The 14,175-nt window shown below is 44.8% G+C and overlaps 1 protein-coding gene across 1 annotated transcript in view; it reads left to right on the top strand.

The window, feature by feature from the left end:
- Window positions 1-8,261: 8,261 nt before the first annotated feature.
- CDC42BPG (CDC42 binding protein kinase gamma) overlaps window positions 8,262-14,175 on the top strand; it is a 144,347-nt gene continuing 138,433 nt past the window's right edge. Inside the window, exon 1 of the mRNA XM_044270780.1 lies at window positions 8,262-9,034. Coding sequence (XP_044126715.1) covers window positions 8,857-9,034 — 178 coding nt within the window. The 5' untranslated portion in view covers window positions 8,262-8,856. The remainder of the gene's footprint in view (window positions 9,035-14,175) is intronic.

Raw genomic sequence — 14,175 nt, 5'->3', positions numbered from 1 at the left:
CATTTTTTGCGTTCCGTATACGGAACCATTCATTTCAATGGTTCCGCAAAAAAAAACGGAATGTATTCCATATGTATTCCGTATCTCCGTTACGTGCAAAGATAGAACATGTCCTATATTTGGCTGCAAATCACATTCCGTCAATGGGTCTGCAAAAAAAGCGGAATGCATACGGAAATGCATCCGTATGTCTTCTGTATCCGTTCCGTTTTTTTTATGGAACCATCTATTGAAAATGTTAGGCCCAGCCCAATTTGTTCTATGTAATTACTGTATACTGTATATGCCATACGGAAAAACGGAATGGAAAAACGGAACCGAAACGGAAACACAACGGAAACAAAAAAACAGAACGGATCAGTGAAAAACAGACCGCAAAACACTGAAATAGACATACGGTAGTGTGAAAGAGGCCTTAAGCTGTGGATCTGGGTCGTCGTCTGACTTGGAATGTTGATAGCCGTATTGTAAGGTACAATAGAAACAGAAAAAAATGGGCACTCTCAGATACTGAAACCATCAATAATTTATTATAAAACTAATAAATAGTAGAGAATGAATAGGAAATTGATAAATAGGGCCTATTCCTGCCCCGTGCATAAAGTAAAACACAATGAGCAACTGGAAAATAAAAGATAGCTACTAACGCCAGCAATATCAGGCACAATTTTAGAACATTCTTACCATGTATTGTAGTCTGTGCCCAAATGTCGCTCTGGACCCTGGTCATGTAGGTAGACAGTACTTGAATAGGCACTTCAATACAAACTTTTTAGCTTCATCACAATGAAAAGTGGTCCTTTGGGGGATTTAACCAGACGCGTTTCGGGGTAATATCTACAATATGCATATCAGCACCCTGATATTATCTCAAGACAAGATACTTACAAAAATGATTACTGCAATTAATCTTGGGATTTGAAATACAATTAACTGTAATAATATAACATAATTCACATTTAAAGGGAATGATATTGAAAATCATCCTATTTAGCACTTTATACGCAAAACTGCATCAATACCGCACCGGTACCGCATGCGTTTTTTATATTAATGGAAAGAAGAGTCAAGAATGTCTAACTGTATGTAAGGGTTTTGTTCTACAGTATTGCTGTGTCTTGTTTTTATTGTTTTTTAATAAGCTAATAAGATGTGAACGTTTATTTATGAACATCGATGGTATCATCTATGGATAATGGATGAGCCATAATTGACATACTTGACCTAAATAACTATAAAAGATTGATACCAAAACTGCTACCCAGTACCCACAAAAAGGATCCAGACCAGATTTTGTATGACACTGTAACCCCTATATAGGAGGGGTGTTTTGGGGGGACTGATAACCACTGAGGAAGGGGTCATCTATTACCCCGAAACGCGTCTAGTTAAATCCCCCAAAGGACCACTTTTCATTGTGATGAAGACTGCAAACAAAATCTAAGGTCCACGTGTACACAAGCCGCTGGCGTGGAAGTTCAGACGGGAAAAGCTTGCAAGATACCGGTCCATTGTATTACATGACCAGGGTCCAGAGCAACATTTGGGCACAGACTACAATACATGGTAAGAATGTTCTAAAACATATGCCGGCAAGAAAAGAAATATTGTGAAAGCACGCGGTGAACTGTGCTTCAGTGGGATGCCGCTGATACTTCACCACAGCGGGACGCCGCTAGTATTGGTGTTTACGGTGGAGAAGCGATAAGCACAATTATTCTACAGTTCCTTTATTTGGAACGAGGGTGTCTAACAACTAGCTCATATTCGTATGATCGTTTATTTGAATTACTGCACTTTAAGGACTACGTATTGGAGCAAGAGTAATTTATTTATTTATTTATTGGAGAAAGAGACATTGTTTCTAGTTGTTGACTATACCAAGACCACACAGGCAATACGCACTAGGTGCACTTTATCTCCATTTGCTGGGACTTCAATTGTGCCTGACATTGCTGGCGATAGTAGCTATCTTTTATTTTCCAATTGCTCATTGTGTTTTACTTTATGAACGGGGCAGGAATAGACCCTATTTATCAATTTTCTATTCATTCTCTACTTTTTTTTTGGTTTTATAATAAATTATTGATGGTTTCAGTATCTGAGAGTGCCCAGTTTTTTCTGTTTCTATTGCATTCCTCTTGAGTAGACAGGGTGAGCCTACTCTACTGAGAGCACCTCGCTTGGTCTCTTGTTGCTCCAGTGCGCCACATCACGATTATTTCCAAGTATTGTAAGGTACGCTGTTCTGGATCTTGGAATTCAAGTTCTGGCTGGACAATGCTGCAATGACTCTTGGTTTCTAGAAGCTCCTTGGCTTCTAGAAATTCTGCTTCTCCTATGGCAGCTGCTGTCTCTTTATCAGCGACGAGTTTTACTAGAGTTGCTTCAAGTTGCGCTTTTGTCCATACTCAGGGAAGCTTCTCTTAGCTTTATCTGTATTTCTTGTTCTGTGAAGCTGGATTTTGCCTTTGCAGCTTTTGCTTTTGCGCGGGCAATGGCGGCAGCTTCTCTGATCGATGTCCTGTTAGAGCCACTTATCAGAGACCTTGTCTTGACTGAAGATGCTCAGCTATTAGGCATGGTGTGACTGTTTGGTGACTGCTGCAATATCCGTAAGTAGGCTCTGTGTGGCTAGTAGCGGGCTCCGTATAGTCTGATATTCGGTGCGACTGAGGAGGCTGCTGCGATATCCGTATGCAGGCTCTGCGTGGATAATGGCGGGCTCTGTATAGTCTGATATTCGGTGCAACTTATTTTTCTTTTTAGCAGTCTTTTAGCTGAGCCTGCTCTCAGCAGTCGTTTCACTATACTGTCCTCATACACGTTAGCACGGTGTGTAATCTGACATGTAGCTAAGGCTACTTTCACACTGGCGTTTTCCTTTCCGTTTGTGAGATCCGTTCAGGGCTCTCACACGCGGTCCAAAACGGATCAGTTTTGCCCTAATGCCTTCTGAATGGAACAGGATCCGCTCAGAATGCATCAGTTTGCCTCCGTTCAGTCTCCATTCTGCTTTGGAGGCGGACACCAAAACGCTGCCTGCACTAAAATACACTAAACTCACCAGAAAATGGTGCTGTTACCATACAATATAATGCAGAATACAACACAGGTAATAGCAATGTCTAAACTGATAAACACACAGAAACAACTAGAATTGGATCTGAGGACAGAACAGACACTTTGCTCTGAGCTAGGTGTAGCTGCGGCTGGGGAGAGATGGTGTTCCGTGATCACCGGGCTCCCCGTAGAGAAGGGATGGTTTATTACTGTCCCTGCTTTCCCCAGTGTTGTATACCTGGTGCTCAATTAATGCCATGTATATCTTTCAGGAGGCAGCTGTGACGCTTCCTGCTTCCATCATGGTGATCACATGATCGCTGGGTAACTGCAGGAGCTGCTGGGTCTTAGCAGACCAAGAATGTCTGCAGTGATCCCCCAGGGGCGTTAGTCCCCCTGTAACAGGGGCTAATATATCAGGCCCCAAACAGCAATAAATAAAAAATAACATTGTAATGTTAAAGGGGTTTTCCCATCTCAGACAATGGGGGCATATCGCACACCGATCTCGTGAAGGCAGCTGACAAAGTCCCAGAGGGTGCACTGCGCACGTTCGGCTCCCCTCGATTCATTTCTATGGGGCCACCGAAAATAGCCGAGCGCTGGCTCAGCTATTTCCGTCCGTTCCATAGAAAGTAATGGGAGCGGTGGCCACACAAGTGCGGTGCGCTCCCATTTACTTCTATGGGGAGAGCGCTTGGTGGTGGCCAGACCCAGGGTCCTCCAGCCACCACTTTTCCCACTCCATTCTTGATATAGGTGCAGGTCCCAGAGTTGGGACCTGCACCTATCAGACAATGGGGGCATATCCTCCTAGAGATATGCCCCCATTGTGTGAGATGGGAAAACCCCTTTAAAGGGGTTTTCTCAGGATACATTGTCAACAGTGTTGAGCGAAGTGAGCTTTGGATCATAGATCTGAAGTCGCTTTGGTCAAAACTTAGTTAGAATGCTGTTTACAAGTTTTAAACTGGTTTTCAAGTTTAAAAATCGAATGCCAGCTGTTTGAAGAAAACATGGCGCTCTAGTCTCTTCCTAGGCCAGTGACATCACATTCATTGGGCATATGCCTTAGGTCAGGGATCAGCAACCTTTGGCACTCCAACTGCTGTGAAACTACAATTCCCAGCATACACACTGGCTAGACGTTAATGGAGCATTCTGGGAGGCGTATTTTCAGAACAGTATTCTATGTTTGTAAATATTAACAGGCACTCAATCATCTGGAACTGCCTTGAAAATTCATACTTTAATATACCCCATACGAAAAGCAGACAAAAACAGTATAAATAAAAATGAATTCATAAAAAACATTTTTTTTAAATATAATATATGCAGCATCCATAGCAAAAATCAAATACCTTTTATATGCGTCAGTACATGATCAAAAATATATTACCTGTACCTATTGTTTAAGATGTATAAATCACTGATTGGAAATATAAAAATACAAAAATGTAAAGAATGAAAAACACAAAAAAAAAATATATATATATTATATACCGTATTTTTCGCCCTATAAGAAGCACCGGCCCATAAGACGCACCTAGGTTTTAGAGGAGGATAATAAGAAAAAAATATTTTCCATTACACCTCAGGTCAGACCAGCAATCAGACCCCCAATGTTAATCAGACCTCAACTCACTGCCTCAATCAGACCCCCAATGTTAATCAGACCTCAGATCAGACCCCCATGTCAGCCATCAGTCCCCCATGTCATCCATCATGCCCCCATGTCATCCATCATGCCCCCCATGTCATCCATCATGCCCCCATGTCAGCCATCATGCCCCCATGTCACCCATAAGCCCCCCATGTCAGCCATCAGTCCCCTATTGTCAGCCATCAGTCCCCTATTGTCAGCCATCATGCCCCCCATCATGTCAGCCATCAGCGCAAATAAAAAATAACTTACCTCTCCTGCTCCTGGACGCTGCCGCTCCTTACTACCAGCGCTCTCTCTCTTATTCCTGGTTCTCGGCTGTCAGCTGTAAAGACTCCTACACCAGCTGTACAGATCCTTCACCGCTTCCCGGTCCTCCGGTACTAATGAAGCACTTCCAAAATGGAACAGCAGGAGGTCGCTGATCCCTGTACTGGAGCACCGCAGCCTCTACGGATGATTGGTGGGGGTGCTGGGAGCCGGGCCCCTGTAATCAATTATTGGGGACCCATCCTGGGAAGTACTAGAAAACCCCTTTAAAATGACCCACAACATTTTGTACCGTAAACCATATATTCCCTATATCAAAATGATCGTATTGGAAATTTTAAAAATTATTTCAATTGTACAAAACAAAGAGTGAGACTATTTTTTTCATTTTTTTAACATTTTCCCAGGTCTACAAAATGAAAAACAAAAATACTAAAGCCCCATGTATCATGAAAAAGGTGCAAATATATATATTTTTTTTTAAGTTATGGCTTTTGAAGCTGCATGCACTAAAGAACTGGAAATGTCTCTGGCCATGAACTGACCAAAGAACCATAAACAAGGCTGTGGCCCTCTGTAAAATCCTCATGTTAGGCTACTTTCACACTCGTGTTTTGTGCGGATCCGTCATGGATGGATCCGTTCAGATAATACAACCGTCTGCATCCGTTCTGAACGGATCCGTTTGTGTTATCTTTAACACAGCCAAGACGGATCCATCTTGTACACCATTGAAAGTCAATAGAGGACGGACCTGTTTTCTACTGTACCAGCTTGTGTCAAAGAAAACGGATCCGTCCTGACACACAATGTAAGTCAATGGGGACGGATCTGTTTTCTTTGACACAAGCTGGTACAGTAGAAAACAGGTCCGTCCTCTATTGACTTTCAATGGTGTACAAGATGGATCCGTCTTGGCTGTGTTAAAGATAACACAAACGGATCCGTTCAGAACGGATGCAGACGGTTGTATTATCTGAACGGATCCATCCATGACGGATCTGCACAAAACGCGAGTGTGAAAGTAGCCTAACATGAGGACTTTACAGAGGGCCACAGCCTTGTTTATGGTTCTTTGGTCAGTTTGGATCAGTTTCATCAGACGGACACCACCAGCGTTTTGGTGTCAGTCTCCAAAGCGGAATGGAGACTGAACAGAGGCAAACTGATGCACCCCGGACGGATCCTTTTCCATTCAGAATGCATTAGTGCAAACTGATCCGTTTTGGAACCGCTTGTGAGAGCCCTGAACGGATCTCACAAACGGAAAGCCAAAACGCGAGTGTGAAAGTAGCCTTAGGTTCTTATTACAGCGAGACGCATGTAGCCCAGGTAAGCACAACCATAAAAAAGTTCAATGATTGATGGGCCTTTTGGTTTCTCTACAGTTAAATGATGACTTTACTCATTAGAGGCCTCCTAAGGTGTTGGGACTTGAAGGCAGGAATGCTGCGTGCTGCGGCAGGGCCGGGGTACATCCATGTCTTAGCTTTTTTCTTTCTAAGTTAACAAGTTTAGGGCTCATGCAATCCGTGTGCATTCCGTTTTGCGGAACGGAACAGCTGGCCCCTAATAGAACAGTACTATCCTTGTCCATAATGCGGACAATAATAGGACATGTTCTATTTTTTGCAGAACGGAAATGTGGACATCCAGAAACGGAATGCACACGGAGTAACTTAAGTTTTTTTTTGCGGACCCATTGAAATGAATGGTTCCGTATATGGTCCGCAAAAAAAAAAACGGAACGGACACGGAAAGAAAATACGTTTATGTCTTATATTCATGTAAGGGCTCATGCACACAGTCATGTCAGTTTGGATGACCACGTCTATCAAGCTGCACCTGACACTGGTCATGCCACTAGCATTACATATTGTTATTTTCATATGATTCAAAGGGGTATTCTGGTTGCGACAAGCTATCCCCTATCCACAGAATAGGGGATAACAATTAGATCGGTGCAGGTCTTACCGCTGAGAGCTCCACCGAAAACGAGAACAGCAGCAGGTCGGTCAGGCATGAGCACTGATGCTCCATTCATTTCCAGAAGTAGCTGAGCGCTTGTCTCCAGAACGCCTGGAGAGATGAGTGGAGCGGCAGTTCTCATGCTCAACCCACCACCCTGTTCATTTTGGGGAGCCCTAAGGGGTACAGGGTCACTGTTCTCGTGATCACCATAGTTTCCAGCAGTAGAACCCCCATTGATCTAATGGTTATACCAGTGTATACTAATAGGGGCATTATTCTTACTGGGGGCATTAATTCTGGGGCACACTAATGGGGCCTTTACTCTTAATGGGGGCAGTAATGGGGGCATTACTATTACTGGGGGGCAATAATAAGGGTATTACTATTATTGGGGACACTAAGGGGGAAATATTATTGGGGACACTAATGGGGCATTTTTAACTCTGGGGAGCACTAATGGAGTCATCACTATTACTGGGGACACTATTCATTTTGGGGGGCTCTAATGGGGTCATTATAATACTGGGGGGTGCTAATGGGGGCAATATTAATACTGGGGGGGGGCACTAATGGGGGCATTAATAATGGGGGCATTAATAATGGGGGCAATATTAATACTGGGGGCATTAATAATGGGGGCAATATTAATACTGGGGGCACTAATGGGGGCATTATAATACTGGGGGGTGCTGATGGAGGCATTAATATTACTGGGAGCCACAGTGTGACAGCGATTTAACACCTGTTAAGCCATGCTCCCACAGCCACACCCCCTTTGGGGTGTGGCTTAACTTGGCTGGTATTTTTTGTTGGAAAAGGTGGCAACCCTACCTGCTGCCCTCCCATTGAAAACAATGGGAGGCTGTTTCAGCGCAGATTTTGCCCAGTTTTCTGTACCAAATCTGAACTGAAACCTGCCCCCCAAAACCTCAGTCTGAATATAAATACCCCTATGGGTGGGGGGGTGGGGGGGCTCTCTGAGATTTCCTACTGCAATCCTAAACCCTGCTACTAAAATTGACTCCTTCAGATTGTAAACCCGCCCGCAGACCGATCATGAGGTGCGTGCTGGATTTGCAGATTACAACTCGTTTCCTCACTGAATACTATTAGCACCTTAGATTATTCCCACTAATATCACCTGCTGCCACGCGACGTTCTACAGCGCATGTAATAAAGTGTCAATCACACGGGCAGGGGGCGTGGCTTCCAGGTGAGCGCCGGGAGGCGTGGGAGCGCGGGCTACAGTCACGCCCCCTCCGGTGTGTTGGGCGTGGCGTGTGCAGGTGAGGGAAGACGAAAGCCGATTGCAACAATTACAGGAAGAGCTCATCCTGGGTCGGGGGGGAGAGAGATGAGCGCTGCTATCACTATCCGGACTGCACCATTCCCAGGGTAGGGCCAGCGCGGACACAGGACCGGACACTGAGGAGGGCTGAAGAGTGTGACCACCATGTCACTGCTGTGTGGCACTAGTGCAGGGTGTAAGTGGGTGCCCTGTGACTGGGAGGGACATGTATGTGCATGACAGTGTGTGTATGGGTGACAGGCAGAGCACACCCCTCCAGTGCTGTATGCTTTACATTGTGTGTGGTTGTCAGAGTCTGAGCCTGGATGTTGTCAGAGGGTGTACACATACATAGACATGGGAACCTATAGCAGTCATGGTCGGGTATAGCAGGATTCACATCACTCTACCTGTGCGGTTCTTTTATTAACCTGGTGGCCACTGTGCGCTTATATTATACCGCAACTTGAACAGTGGCCTAGGACTTGTAGAGGCTCCAGGGTTCCTCCAGGCGGGTGCTCGCATCATGTTGTAAAGAGAGGACATTCTTGGGTCTGGACGCTTCTTCTGGATAAACTTGTAAAGAAGAAGAAAAGTCAAGATGTCTGTAGAAAAGAGGCTGAAGAAGCTGGAGGACATGGTCCTCAGGGGCCCCTATGGATGTGACTGCGATTCCCTGAGTGTGGAGACCCTTCTAGATGTTCTCATCTGTCTATGTCAAGAATGTAACGCACCAGCCCTTCGACGGGACAAAAATGTGACCGAATTCCTGGCCTGGGGTAAGAGACTGCGCAAATGTGGATGATCATCTATGGATTGTATTATTTCCAAATATATTATAACAAATAATTCATTTGTTTACTGAAAAAATCTGCATTTTAGTGTTGGATTTGGGGGGTTACTTTCCATTTGACTTTTAATTTTTTGGAAGAAATGAGCTGTGAAGTGGCCTTTGGGGTCTGGGGCGCACAAATGTTTGTTGTTTGAATAGAGAAGTTAGACGTTGGGTTAGGCAACATTCAAACGACCGTAAAGAAAAAGCGCCATTAGAAACGGCAAAATGGTCAGTTTTTAATGGCTGTTTTTCCCCCACTGATGCCTTTCTGAAAAAAGCAGATAAAAACGCCTCCTTCAGTTGTATGGGGCTGTCGGGCTTTTAAAACGGACAGAATAGAACATGTCCTATTTTATTTACGGTAAAAAAAAAATTGATAGCCGTGTGAATAGCCCATAGACTACCATTGTTCTCAAAATGGAGATGTGACGGCCAGTAAAAGAAATGTTCGTGTCCGTTTTTTCTGTGGTGTGAATGTAGCCTCAGCGGGTAGTTGCTGATAAGAGATGTCTTATATGAAGGAGACGTCATAAATGGCGTCTATGTGTTTTGGTGTCCTGTTTTTTTTTTTTTTTTTTTTTTTTTGTGTGTTCTTGACTTCAGTGGGGAAAAACATTCCAGTAAAACGAGTGCCATTAGAAGGCCTCTGAGGAGGTGAAGTGCACGATGACTGCTTTGTGTCCTTCACATCGGCTTTTGGTTGTTTGCCATCCATTCCACAACAGGACAAGTACCACATAGGTGTGAACAGACTGGACATGATCAGAACATGGAAAACCACCAAGTCTGGGTGTCTGTATTTTTCATCAGTATGTGCCAAACCAGGAGCAGTGGCCCCCCGACCTCCATCCCGCCTAGGAGGTGGTGCATGAAGAGGTGAAGGCCCATGTGCTTCCTACATTTATTTCTATGGAAGTTCCGGAGACAGCTGAGCCCATGAGACTCCTTTCAGACAGTTACAGCATATCCTGTGGCTATGGCATATATACCTATGATGGGAACACCCCTTTACAGGGAGACTGTCAGATGATTAGTGGGGGTTTTGAGCTTTTTATACTGATCACCTATCCTTTGGATCATTAGTGTCTGATCGGTGGGGGTCCGACACCTGGGACCCCTGCCGATCAGCTGTTCGGGAAGGTACCGACGCTTCTCTGAGCACCGCGGCCTTCTCCCTGCTTTTCCTAGGCAGAGTGATGACACGTTGCAGCTCAAGTGAATGGGGCTGAGCGCAATACCAAGCATAACAATGGCCAACAATCTAAGGGCCCATTCACTCAGCCGTGGTGCTGCCGTGCCCGTGTTACAGACCGCCAACCTATTGACTTCAGTGGATCCACAATCCGTAAGATGTGGAGTGGATGCACAGTCCCAGAAGCCCACTGAAGGGCTTCCGGGTCAGTGCCTCCACTCTGCAAAAGCTAGGACATGTCCTATCTTTTGCCGTATCTTGCGGATCCCAGACCCATTGAAGTCAATTGGTCCGCACCATGATACGGAGTTCACACGGCCGGTGCCAGTGTTTTTTGTGGTCTGCAAGTCAAGCTTGGTGGCACTACAGCCGTGTGAATGCGCCTAAGAGTACATTCATGCAACCATATTTTCGGTCCTTGTCTGATCCGCACTAAGCACGTGGACCTATTCATTTCTGTGGGGTGAAAAGGGCAGTACGCACACTGGCTGCATCTGTATTTTGTGGATCAGCGATTTCCGGACAGCAGAACGGATACGATCCCGTGAATATTCCCTAATGTGTATGCGGGGCTGATGGAATAGGCGTCGCCTGAGCGAGCGTTTGACCGTGATGGGGCTGTCCATTCACTTTGTGTCTGAGCATTTGGGAAAATCCAGCTGTATTACCGTAGTTACACACGCGACATCGCCCTGTTCATCTCTCCAGACTGTACATGGGACCAGCACTAAGAGTCAAAGTCGTATGTGTTCTTCTTGGTCCACGTGGCCCCGTCACAGTGATGAAGCCATGTATACCACCGTGTGCAGCAAGTCTGCAGCAGGGAAGAAGAAAAGTATTGTTTTCCTGTGATGCCTCAGCTTATTAAGGGGTAAATCAAAGCAGCGGTAGGGTGTGACCTCTTGTCATGCTGTGACATCACTGTCACCCAACCTGTCCCCTGACCACACTCTGGTATCGGTATCTATGAAATTCTCAGCCTTCAGACTGGTCTGTCTGGCTTTCTGTATATCTTGCAGTTGCCTGTTGCTCACGTTTGATCCTTTGATTTGGAGGTCCATCTTCGGTGTCACTGCGAGTCTCAGTTTACATTTTATTTTTATTTTTTCCTGCAGGGAACGTTTAGTAACACGGTACCTCTGTGCTTATTAGGGGTTAAACTGAAGATAAATGTATTGTTACTTTAGTATTACACAATATACTCCTTTCTGACATTCAGCGCTTGCCATGGTTTCACACACCGGAAGTATATATATTTTTTTTTTGTAACTGTTATTTATGTTGATGTTTTATATTTTAGGAGCCAAAAAAAAACATGGACCTATTTATTTCTACGGGTCCGCAAAAAATACTGACAGCGCACTGATGTCATCCATGTTCTGTCCGCAGCCGTGTGGTCATTCTGTAAAATATATAACATGTCCAATTCCTGCCTGTTTTGCAGACAAGGATAGCCAGTTCTAGTGAAGGGAGTGAGAAAATTGCGGCATGGGCAGTATCCATATTTTGCGGATCCATGCTTTGCGGACTGCAAAATGGATATGGTCACCTGTGTGAGGCCTAAGGCCTTATGCATGCGACTGTGTCCTTATTGTGGTCTTCAGTCCCCTGGATCCACCAAATACGGAACCTTCCATGTGCAATCCATATTTGTCTAACTCTCATGACTAGAAATCGCTATTCTTGTCTGCAATACGGACAGGAATAGGACATGTTCTATAATTTGCGGAACGGGCATTGAAATTAATGGGTCTGTGTGCAGTCCACAAAAAAAAGTGTGGATCCGACACGGATACTAAATACAGTTGTGTGCATGAGGCCTAAGCGTGACATAAAACAAAGAAGAACGCCCTAGAAAGCGCTGCCACATGGGGTCCAGCGTTCTGACCTCTGACGATCAGACGTTTATCCCTTATCCCGTGGATAGGAGATTTTGCCAGGGGACAGCCGCCCCTTTTAAAAGAACATTGTTTTGTTAGTACACAGAGCGTAAAAGCAGAAGGTGAGATGGATATTGGGGTGAGCCCACCCGTAGCGGCCGCAAACCACGCTGACGTGCTGTCACTGCACATCCCTGGCATTTTCAAATTCTTAATGGCCACATGGTTTTGCAGGGCCAAATTGTGCAGCCATTAAAGATCAGTTTAAACATGGCAACATTTAGCAGTAACACCATGTCAGCCTGGTTTTCAGGCCTCTGTAACAGGAGCGATGTAGTACTCGTCTTCAGTTCTTCATATAAGCCCCGATTATTTCTGTGGAGCCAGAGATGTGTGAACAATCACAATACAGAACATGCTGCGATTTACTTCAAATCTCATTCACTTTGCTGGTACTATACACTGCTGCACACAGCTGCTTCTGGAAGAAAGGAGCCATGTTTTTCTGATCCTGGACAACCCCTTTAACTGACCCAAACTGACGGCACCATAGATCCCTATGAAGCTGTGAGTTTGGTCCATAAACTCGCCATCGAGCCAGGGCACATGTCCGAAATATGGCCAAGTAGTGAATCTATAAGGCCTCTTTCACACGGGCGTTGCGGGAAAATGTGCGGGTGCGTTGCGGGAACACGCGTGATTGCAAAACATTGTAATGCGTTTTGCACTCGCGTAAGAAAAATCGCGCATGTTTGGTACCCAAACTTCTTCACAGAAGTTTGGGTTTGGTGTTCTGTAGATTGTATTATTTTCCTTTTTATAACATGGTTATAAGGGAAAATAATAGTATTCTGAATGCATAGTAAAATAGCGCTGGAGGGGTTAAAAAATAAATAAAAATTAATAATAATTTAACTCGCCTTAATCCCCTTGATCGCGCAGCCGACATCTCCTTCTGTCTTCATCTTAGCTGTGTGCAGTAACAGGACCTGTGGTGACGTCACTCCGGTCATCATGATCTTTTACCATGGTGATGGATCATGTGATGACCGGAGTGACGTCACCACAGGTCCTGTTCCTCCACACAGCTAAGATGAAGACAGAAGGAGATGCCGGCTGCGTGATCAAGTGGAGTATGCATTCTGTATTTAGAATGTTATTATTTTCCCTTATAACCATGTTATAAGGGAAAATAATAATGATCGGGTCTCCATCCCGATCGTCTCCTAGCAACCGTACGTGAAAATCGCACTGCATCCGCACTTTTCACGCAACCCCATTCATTTTTATGGGGCCTGCGTTACGTGAAAAACGCACAAAATAGAGCATGCTGCAATTTTCACGCAACGCATAAGTGATGCGTGAAAATCACCGCTCATGTGAACAGCCCCATAGAAATGAATAGGTCAGGATTCAGTGCGGGTGCAATGCGTTCAACTCGCGCATCGCATCCGCGCGGAATACTCGCCCGTGTGAAAGGGCCCTAATAAGTGTGTGTATGTGTGTGGTCCTGGACCATCAGTGACTGGGCTTGTTGCTGCCTTCTGGGAAACCTGTGATCATGTTCCAGGATCCCTGGTTGGGAATCACAGCTTTATACCATGCTCCATCTACAGGGTGGGCCATTTATATGGATACACCTTAATAAAATGGGAATGGTTGGTGATATTAACTTCCTGTTTGTGGCACATTAGTATATGTGAGGGGGGATACTTTTCAAGATGGGTGGTGACCATGGCGGCCATTTTGAAGTCGGCAAATTTTGAATCCAACTTTTGTTTTTTCAATAGGAAGAGGGTCATGTGACACATCAAACTTATTGGGAATTTCACAAGAAAAACAATGGTGTGCTTGGTTTTAATGTAACTTTATTCTTTCATGAGTTATTTACAAGTTTCTGACCACTTATAAAATGTGTTCAATGTGCTGCCCATTCTGTTGGATTGTCAATGCAACCCTCTTCTCCCACTCTTCACACACTAATGGCAACACCGCAGGAGAAATGCTAGCACA

This window comes from Bufo gargarizans, chromosome 10 (assembly GCF_014858855.1).
Source record: "Bufo gargarizans isolate SCDJY-AF-19 chromosome 10, ASM1485885v1, whole genome shotgun sequence".
NCBI classification, from domain to species: domain Eukaryota; kingdom Metazoa; phylum Chordata; class Amphibia; order Anura; family Bufonidae; genus Bufo; species Bufo gargarizans.
The sequence above is the reverse complement of the archived record's forward strand: the minus strand, read 5'-3'. Positions and strand labels throughout refer to the sequence as shown.